At 38.5% G+C, this 11,143-nt stretch overlaps 1 protein-coding gene across 1 annotated transcript; it reads right to left on the bottom strand.

Moving 5' to 3' along the window:
- Positions 1–597: 597 nt before the first annotated feature.
- Positions 598–7,492, bottom strand: LOC127421232 (tumor necrosis factor receptor superfamily member 6B-like). The gene is made up of 4 exons (XM_051664101.1): positions 7,384–7,492; positions 6,927–7,308; positions 6,128–6,307; positions 598–1,425 (listed from the first exon to the last, which is right to left on the bottom strand). Exons 1-4 carry the CDS (start codon positions 7,414–7,416, stop codon positions 1,094–1,096), a joined length of 927 nt encoding a protein of 308 aa, XP_051520061.1. The 5' UTR covers positions 7,417–7,492; the 3' UTR covers positions 598–1,093.
- Positions 7,493–11,143: the final 3,651 nt, after the last annotated feature.

Below are 11,143 nucleotides of genomic sequence, written 5' to 3'. Positions count from 1 at the left end.
CCCGGACTCGGTTTCATCATACCACGTTGGTGGAATGACCTTCTCAACTCCATCCGTGAAGCTGACTCACTCTGTCTTCAAAAAACGAATAAAAACACATCTTTTCCATGAGCACTTAACCAGTCACTAAGAAATAAAATAAAAAATAAAAGAATTCTTGTTGTACTTTTAATCTGTTTTGAATGCTATTCTGATGCTGGTGAAACTTGTAATATGGCACTTTTCATACCACTGTCTCCTTAAGATGATTCACTTATGTGTTCCTCTTTTGTAAGTCTCTTTGGATAAAAGCGTCTGCCAAATGAATAAATGTAACTGTTTCAGAAACATATGCAAGAATCCAGACGATATTGGGTTTCTGGTGAATAATGACAGTTCTTTCAGATTTTCTTGCTTCCATTGAAGCTTTAGAACATTCTCAAATCACGCTGGATCATTTTTCATTTAAATTGTTATGCTGATAAAATAACTTGTACTAGAAATGTTTGCATTTAATCAGAAAAGAATGCAAAACAGTTTTCACATTGGTCTCAGATTTTTAAACATGCGTGTGTTTTATGATGCATGCCATTTAATGAAAACAACAAGAGAAAGAAGTGATTTATTTGTTGCTGTTTATTTCTTAAGTTTGTCAGCAATTCTTTTCACTGAAATGTAGAGCCGTATTGCATAGTCTGATAAAGAAGTTTACTTTAGGTATTTTGTTTTTAATGAGAAATAAAGAAGAAATAAACAGGAAATTGAGTTTATTATTACTGTAATGAGAAACTCTAACAATCAAGTGCATTCAAAACCTTTAAGGGTTAAAGCAAAGTGCTAAAAGACAATGTCTCTGCAATAACCATCACTGTAACAACTATTATAAATTAAACTAATGTCAGTCTAAAATCGTACAGTTGTGAAGTTCAGTAGTAGCCCATGTTTAACAACAAACATCTGCAAGCCCGCAAGTCCTTCAGTCCAGCGTTTCCAGGGAGACCATAGCGTGATCACATGACTGCTTTGGTAAGTTGCCTATTCTGTCACTCCTCATGTCACAAGTTTGATTTAAGGCTTGTGGGTTAACGGCTAATAATCAGTAATGGTGATCAGTTTAAAGAATTGCATCTCTAATCGTGCTGTTATTGCATTGATGGATAAACTTGAGGAATGTTCTGAGTTTGTGTGTTATTTTGTTTGCGAGGTGCTCCAGATGTGATTCCTTCAGTGTCTGCAGCCGATTGAGCAAATTCTCCTCTGATACTCGACTGATGCAGTGTTGGATTCGCTCCGTCAGACTCTCTGTGCTCTGCAACGCCACTCTTCGGTGTGATCTTTGTCCTTGCTCACACAGAAGGCGATTCACAAACCGCTGCAGACGTTGTGCAGGAATATTCTGCTTTGCGAACAGACTTGAGAGAATCGGACGGAATAAATTCACCCAACCTGAAAAAACACAAACAAACCCAGCATCACAATTTACTCCAACACAGTCTCATGACCGCTTGTAATAATTCAAACGAGATGGCGAAAGTGTAAGAAAAGGTACAACTTTTGGACTAAGCAAACTTGTCTCGTTCCAAACCCCGATATTTTCTTTCTTCCATGATACACAAAAGTTATTTTCCTATTAAAATTATAGTTAGGTTAGGTTAGGTTTATAAGTAGTGTTTGGAAGTTTTTCTTTGTTTCTATGCTGCATCCTCAGAGCAAGTGTCACGCCCCTCTTAGTCCCTTCATTACCCTGGCAGCACCCAGCTCCACCCACTCAATCTCAGGCCAATCAGGACACCCTCTCAGGCTTTATTAATGGCACCTGTGCCCACAGTTTCTCCTTTTTTTCTTGTTTGTTGAACCATGCAGAGGACTGTGATCTCTACTCATTGTATCCTGTATTTTTGTGTGCCTAATTGACAATGTAAGTGCCTTATGTTCTGTATTTTAAAGGTTATTTTGTATAACTTGAGTTCGGCCTAAATGTGCTTCTCGTTTTCATGCATGTTCATGTTAGATACATTTTAAATTACATTTGAAGATCTAGCTGGCCTTCAGCACTGTCATTGTTAGATTGCCTGCTTAGATAGGCATGTGCTTTAGTTGTTTCAGATATGCATTTTTTGGGATTGTGGTACATGTAGATAGTGGCTTCATGCACTGTTTAGATTAGTTTACCTAAGTTTACTGCCTGTGAGTCTTAGTTTAATGTAACATTTGCAGATGCTATTTCCCTGAGGTGGCATTGAGTATTGGGAACCTAGACCTTGTATTCCTTTGTCTTTCCCTTTAGAAACCACACACTCACAAACTCCCATAAATACATGCTTGGATGTTCAATAAATACTCTGAGACCTGACCTGACTAGACTGGTTCTCACTGTTAGTTCCACTGGTTTCAAGCCAGCTGCCTACTCACTCCTGACCTCTCTCCTTTTCAAGTAGCAACTCTACTGACTTTTTTCAGTAACAAGCTTAATTTTTCAGCAAATGGCGCTGCAGCATCACAAAACACTACATTATTTAAACTGTATTGCGATCACAGTGCAGTGATCGCATGCTCGCCTGAACCGTCCTCTCTCTCTCTCATCTAGCACTGGAAAAAACAAATCACTTCAGTGAATCAGTTCTTTTAAACAGTTTATGTAAATGAACTGGTTAAAATAAAAAATTGCCTTCTGTTTAGCTTTGGAAACTCTGATTCACTTGAGCCCCACGCAGCCTTAAAGGGACTTTGCCTTGTGAAATATTTAGTGTATTCCTGCTGTTTATTACTATATTTCCACTCAGTAAAAACAGGGTGTTTTCCAGTTTTATTAGTGTATATTAAGTATAAATGAATGTTCAATTTAATGTCACCCTATTTGTTTAACCCTCACATTTTCCTATAGTAATGTTGTAGTAAATATACAGTATATATATCCTATAACCTACAATGTGTGAACTAAAACACTTGAAAATAAAACCAGAAATGTTTGTCAGAAAGAATTCTGAATGTTGGTTTCAAAAAGCCTTCACTGTAAATACTAATACTTATCTCAAATAAAATCAAATTAAGCTTAATTATGTACTTACAAGTTTTAATTAAGTTACCGTTAGTCTCTAAACCCTAAAGTTGTAATTAATTAAACATTTAAGTGTCCTAATTAACAGTACTTGAAATGTCACATATAGACAGACCGATAGATATATACAGTAGACAGGACATATAGATACAGCAGATAGATGATAGGATGGATAGATGGATGATAGGATGGATAGATGGATGATAGGACGGATAGATAGATGGATGATAGGACAGACAGATAGATAGGACAGATAGATGATAGATGATAGGACAGATAGATGATAGGAAAGATAGATGATAGATGATAGGAAAGATAGATGATAGGAAAGATACAGTAGATAGATAGATGATAGGACAGATAGACAGATAGATGATAGGACAGACAGATAGATAGATAGATAGATAGATAGATAGATGATAGGACAGATAGATAGATAGATGATAGGACAGATAGATAGATAGATGATAGGACAGATAGATAGATAGATGATAGGACAGATAGATAGGACAGATAGATGATAGATGATAGGAAAGAGAGAGAGATGGATAGATGGATGATAGGATAGATACAGTAGATAGATGATAGGACAGATAGATAGCCAGATAGATAGATGATAGGACAGACAGATAGATAGGACAGACAGATAGATAGATAGATGATAGGACAGATAGATGATAGATGATAGGAAAGAGAGATAGATGGATAGATGATAGGACAGATAGATAGATAGATGATAGGACAGATAGATAGGACAGATAGATGATAGATGATAGGAAAGATAGATAGATAGATGGATAGATGGATGATAGGATAGATACAGTAGATAGGTCAGACAGACAGATAGATGATAGGACAGATAGATAGACAGATAGATAGATGATAGGACAGACAGATAGATAGATGATAGGACAGATAGATAGATAGATAGATGATAGGACAGATAGATAGGACAGATAGATAGATAGATGATAGGACAGATAGATGAATGATAGGACAGACAGAAAGATAGACAGATAGATGGATGATAGGACAGACAGACAGACAGATAGATGGATGATAGGACAGACAGACAGACAGATAGATGGATGATAGGACAGATACATAGATGATAGGACAGACAGATAGATAGATGGATGATAGGACAGACAGAAAGATAGATGATAGGACAGATACATAGATAGATAGATGATAGGACAGACAGACAGATAGATGGATGATAGGACAGACAGACAGACAGATAGATGGATGATAGGACAGACAGACAGACAGATAGATGGATGATAGGACAGACAGACAGACAGATAGATGGATGATAGGACAGATAGATGGATGATAGGACAGACAGACAGATAGATAGATACATAGATGATAGGACAGACAGATAGATAGATAGATGGATGATAGGACAGACAGAAAGATAGATGATAGGACAGATACATAGATAGATGATAGGACAGACAGATAGATAGATGATAGGACAGACAGACAGACAGACAGATAGATAGATGATAGGACAGACAGATAGATGATAGGACAGACAGATAGATGATAGGACAGACAGAAAGATAGATAGATAGATGGATGATAGGACAGACAGAAAGATAGATGGATGATAGGACAGACAGACAGATAGATGGATGATAGGACAGACAGACAGACAGATAGATGATAGGACAGATAGATGATAGGACAGATAGATAGATGGATAGATGGATGATAGGATAGATACAGTAGATAGGTCAGACAGATAGATAGATAGATGATAGGACAGATGGATAGATAGATAGATGATAGGACAGATAGATGATAGATGATAGGACAGATAGATAGATGGATAGATGGATGATAGGATAGATACAGTAGATAGGTCAGACAGATAGATAGATAGATGATAGGACAGACAGACAGACAGATAGATAGATGATAGGACAGACAGATAGATGATAGGACAGACAGATAGATGATAGGACAGACAGAAAGATAGATAGATAGATGGATGATAGGACAGACAGAAAGATAGATGGATGATAGGACAGACAGACAGATAGATGGATGATAGGACAGACAGACAGACAGATAGATGATAGGACAGATAGATGATAGGACAGATAGATAGATGGATAGATGGATGATAGGATAGATACAGTAGATAGGTCAGACAGATAGATAGATAGATGATAGGACAGATAGATGATAGATGATAGGACAGATAGATAGATGGATAGATGGATGATAGGATAGATACAGTAGATAGGTCAGACAGATAGATAGATAGATGATAGGACAGATGGATAGATAGATGATAGGACAGACAGATAGATAGATGATAGGACAGATAGACAGATAGATAAGACAGATAGATAGGATAGATAGATGATAGGACAGATAGATAGATAGATAGATGATAGGACAGATAGATAGATGATAGATAGATAGATGATAGGATAGATAGATAGGACAGATAGATAGATGATAGACAGATAGATAGACAGATAGGACAGATAGATAGATAGATGATAGGACAGAGATAGATAGATAGACAGATAGGACAGATAGATAGATAGATGATAGGACAGATAGATAGATGATAGGATAGATAAGAGACAGATAGATGATGACAGATAGATAGATGATAGGACAGATAGATAGATAGATGATAGGATAGATAAGAGACAGATAGATAGATGATGACAGATAGATAGATAGATGATAGGACAGATAGATAGATAGATGATAGGATAAGACAGACAGATAGATAGATATATAGACAGACAGACAGATAGATAGATAGAAAGATAGAACATAGACAGACAGACAGATAGATAGATGATAGGACAGACAGACAGACAGACAGATAGATAGATAGATGATAGGATAGATAAGAGACAGATAGAACACAGACAGACAGATAGATAGATAGAAAGATAGAGCATAGACAGACAGACAGATAGATAGATAGACAGACAGACAGACAGATTGATAGATAGATAGAAAGATAGATAGAACATATAGACAGACAGACAGACAGACAGATAGATAGATAGATGATAGGACAGACAGACAGGTGTCTGTGTGTTTGTACCTCACCTTTCTCTGTGATATGGTCACATGTGGCACACACATTATCATGCCATCTGGATCCTGGCAGCACCAGCTGTTCATCTGACCCACATGTGCTGTGAGTGACGCATGCTGCATGTTCCTGCATGATGTCAGCGAACTGTCCGTCTGCGCAGAGCTCGCACACCATGTCTGTGTGTGGGGTACCTGCACACACAGACATAAAAACATCACAATCTATAGTTTGATGATTTTAATTGACCAAAATATATGGTGTACACTGATATAGTGGTGACCTGAAGCATCTATTTCTATTTCAAATAACCCTTAATATAATAAAAGTAACTTTTGTTGGTGTAAACTCATTTGTCAGGTTGAGACTAAATCACATTTTTGACTTTAATAAAAGCAGATTTTTAAATGTTACCACATGAAACACATTTTAAGGTTACCTGACACACACACACACACATATACACACTCTCTCTGTATATACAGTATACATATATGTAAAATTATAGTTCATATATATTTGAACATATTCATCTTCCACTATTTGTTAAAAATGTTACATATATGAAAACGTTCAATTTTGTAGTATTTTGAAATATATGTTCCATATATGAACAGATATGTGACTTTTTTTAAATCAGTGAAACCATATACAGTATGATCATACAGTATAGCCTACTTTATATGCTATATGTGTTTTATAAAGATTGCAATGTATCAGATTTCTACATGAGTTGATTGAAATATACACTCATATAGATAATATGAATCAAAGTAACTATTATTATTATTATTACTTATAAATGATGAATACCTGATGTTTTGACTCCGTGTCCCGGTTTACACACGGTGTGTCTCTTGCAGAAGTATTGATTCCAATAAAACCCGACCTCACATTCACACAATGTATTCACGGTCCCGTTACACGCCCGAACGACCCGCTGATGGTCGGTACACGAGTCGCACCGCAGACAGTTCGGGATGTAGTTCCAGAACTCCGTGTACAGGTCCGCGCCGCACGGGACACACTCCGTCGGACGGGAACGCGTGCAGTGCGCGCGCAGGCGGAACCCAGGCGGACACCGATCACACACGAGCGTCTGTCCGGTCACCGGATCCACGCGCTGATACACGCGATCACCCGCCGCTGAACCGGAGGCCAACAGAACCGGCAAAAGCATAACTGTGAAGAGAAACTAGAGGGAGAAAAGAGAAGAAATGAGACAGAAGATGTAATTATGTGTTCTAATGAATGCTCAGAAGTCTCTCACCATCCCGCGCGCTGATGGTTTGTCAGATTTCATTAATCAGTAGAGCGCGTCTATGTGGTGTGAAAGATGACAGCTCTTTGATAAATAAGCAGCCAGTCTTGCCTTGACGTCAGAGAGTGGGCGTGAGAAGCTCCGAATTGGCAATCTTTCACCAAAAAAAAAAATAATTAAGACCAAATGAAATTAGGCTTATTGGAACCACTAGAGCCTCAGCTTTTACAACTGTGGCCAGTTTGTTGATACCATGTATTTTAAGGCAAAAACTATGCAGTTTTGAATAGAGATGTGATTTCCATAACTCAGTTTCCCTCTAAAATGTCAAAATAATGCTGTCCCAATTAGTAAGAATTACATAAATTCAGGGTATGGCTGTAAAGTAGATTTTTAGAAAATGAAGATATTGTTGCATAGGGACTATTAGCTATTGGTTGGAGGTAGTAACAAGCTATCAAAGGCTGTAATTGGTCTTAAAATACACCTCTGAAAGCATTAGGCCATCAAGCACAAGTCTAGTAGGGCTTAAGATGTTGAAAAGACACAGTATCAACTTCTTTTCTCCCAATTTGAAATGCTCAATTCCCAATGCGCTCTAAGTCCTCGTGGTGGCGTAGTGACTCGCCTCAATCCGGGTGGCGGAGGATGAATCTCAGATCGATATTATAAATGTGCTTTTGTCAAATGTCTTAAGTGCTGTAAATGACTGTCTTTCTATTGTTTGCTTTTTGTTTTTCCTCCCTTTTGGGGAGTGTATGTTTGGAAAAGTTGTCTTATATAATACTTATAAGACATTCATGAGTCATATGTATGTATGTAGAATGTCTGAGTGAAAAGAAAAATTAATAAAAACATTAAACACCTTGGCTGCCTGCTTGCTCTGACCTCTGCCACGGCCTTCTCCATGGTCTCTGGGGCCCACTGATGCCTCTTCCATGCCTTCTTCCTTCATCTCAACTGCCAGATGTTCTGCACACACATACAAATACAACTGTAGATTACATTAATTCAGTTTGAGAGCACTCGTGCACAAGAGTTGGAGGTGCTGGTCATAGCAATAAAAAGTGAAAACATTAAGAATTGAACCTCAGGGGGGCCTGGGTGGCTCAGTGGTAAAAGACACTGGCTACCACACAAAGCCTCCACACACGCTATGTCTCCATGGCATTGCGCTCAACAAGCCACGTGATAAGATGCGTGGATTGACGTGGAGCCAGGTGGGATACATCCTCTGGGAATTGGGCATTCCAAATTGGGAGAAAAAATCCATCTTGCAAATTTTTTGAAGGACTGTGTGGTGAATTATAAACAAAACTAAACTAAACAAAACTGATGCTCTGGGTTTGCTGAATTTAAGCCCCTGGTTCAAACTTTTCCCTACTTAATCAAAAACACAACACCAAAAATTACAACATTTCCCAGCCACACCACAGCGGAAGAGATAATGAGCAAGAGACAAGAAGATGCAACATTAGAGTGTAGGCTGTGAACGCCGCAATCGGATATGTAGTCACCACCTAAACACCAAAACATGTTTGTCACTGCATCATCATCATCATGACAAAAGGTTAAATTTGGTGAACTGAGTTTCCATAGTAGTTCAGACTGATTAGAACATTGATCTTGGGATTTGAAGATTTTATTAGATTCAAATGAAATGATTTCACATGGATTTTTTCAATATTTTTCTCAGTACTAATCATCATCATCATCACTACTACTAACTACTGGCAGCATTTATCTCCTCAACCAGTAGCATTTAGGGCCCTGATGGCAACTTCATGGCCACAGGGACACTAAAACATAGACCAGATGGTAACAGCTTAAAAGTCTGAGTTAAGGGGGTGAGCACATTCTGAGAAGATGGCCTTTGCTTTTTACCCTAATGCCCCATTCTAGCACACTCGAGGCCACCTATAAAATACAATAAATGTAATAATGCTAACACTACATAACCTAAACTAGGTTACAGTGTTAGTAGAAAATATTAACCACAAAAGCAACTACAAGCAATATGACCATAAATAACATTTTGCTGATAATACTTTACCTATGTAAGTTTTTGAATACAGGACTTTTAATTTTAGTGGAGTGTTTTCATAGTGTGCTATTAGTACTTAAGTAAAAAATCTGAATATTTCTTCCACCACTGCCTCCTGTAGCCTACATATCTAGTTCATCAAGAAAAATAGGCTACTGGAAATAATAACTTTGCAATAAAGATCTACTAGTAATTAGCTGTGTTTGCTGACATGCAGGGGTGTTATACTAAAGCCTTCCATGATCATTGTCTTAGAACTAGGGAGTCAGATTTGTAATGCTTCCTCCAGGCTTTGTTATGCTCATTACCAGCTTAAATCCTTCCTTGGGGCAGAATAGGAGTCAAGCTAATAGGTTAATATAGGCTAATACAATCCTATGCTTTTAGATGGACGTTAACCATGCGATTATCCACACTTACGTTATCTATGCGCTTATCCACACGTATGTTATCCATGCGCTTATCCACACGTACATTATTTAGGCGCTTATCCACACGTACATTATCCATGTGCTTATCCATATGTACGTTATCCATGCGCTTATCCACACGTACGTTATCTATGCGCTTATCCACACATACGTTATCCATGCGCTTATCCACATGTACGTTATCCATATGCTTATCCACACTTACATTATCCATGCGCTTATCCCCTCTTAAGGTATCCATGTGCTTATCCACACGTATGTTATCCATGCACTTATCCCCTCGTATGCTATCCATGTGCTTATTCACATGTACGTGATCCACGCGCTTATCCACACGTACATTATCTAGGCGCTTATCAACATGTACATTATCCATGCAGTTATCCACACATACGTTAACCAATGCGCTTATCCATACTTACGTTATCCATGCGCTTATCCACACGTACGTAATCCAAATGCTTATCCACACATACGTTATCCATGCGCTTATCCACACGTACGTTATCCATGCGCTTATCCACACGTACGTTATCCATGCGCTTATCCACACGTACGTTATCCATGCGCTTATCCACACGTACGTTATCCATGCGCTTATCCCCTCTTACGGTATCCATGTGCTTATCCACACATGTTATCCAGGCACTTATCCCCTCGTATGCTATCCATGTGCTTATTCACATGTACGTGATCCACGCGCTTATCCACACGTACATTATCTAGGCGCTTATCAACATGTACATTATCCATGCAGTTATCCACACATACGTTAACCAATGCGCTTATCCATACTTACGTTATCCATGCGCTTATCCACACGTAGGTAATCCAAATGCTTATCCACACGTACGTTATCCATGCGCTTATCCACACGTACGTTATCCATGTGCTTATCCACACGTACGTTATCCATGCGCTTATCCACACGTACGTTATCCATGCGCTTATCCACACGTACGTTATCCATGCGCATATTCACACGTACGTTATCCATGCGCTTATCCACAAGAATGTTATCCATGTGCTTATCCCCTCGTATGCCATTCATGTGCTTATTCACACGTACGTTATCCATGCGCTTATCCACACGTACGTTATCCATGCGCTTATCCACACGTACGTTATCCATGCGCTTATCCACACATACGTTATCCATGCGCTTATCCACATGTACGTTATCCATGCGCTTATCCACACGTACGTTATCCATGCGCTTATCCACACGTACGTTATCCATGCGCTTATCCACACGTACGTTATCCATGCGCTTATCCACACGTACGTTATCCAT

This window comes from Myxocyprinus asiaticus, chromosome 30 (genome assembly GCF_019703515.2).
Source record: "Myxocyprinus asiaticus isolate MX2 ecotype Aquarium Trade chromosome 30, UBuf_Myxa_2, whole genome shotgun sequence".
Lineage (NCBI taxonomy): Eukaryota > Metazoa > Chordata > Actinopteri > Cypriniformes > Catostomidae > Myxocyprinus > Myxocyprinus asiaticus.
This window is presented reverse-complemented; position numbering and strand designations above follow the sequence as displayed.

Bases quoted from the DNA above. Each gene is read 5' to 3' on its own strand.
- LOC127421232 (XM_051664101.1), bottom strand. From the start codon at position 7,416: ATGAAATCTGACAAACCATCAGCGCGCGGGATG. The intron at 7,309-7,383 runs GTGAGAGACTTC...TTCTCCCTCTAG, and splicing joins AACCATCAGCGCGCGGGATG to TTTCTCTTCACAGTTATGCT. The intron at 1,426-6,127 runs GTGAGGTACAAA...GTGTTTTTTCAG, and splicing joins TGACCATATCACAGAGAAAG to GTTGGGTGAATTTATTCCGT.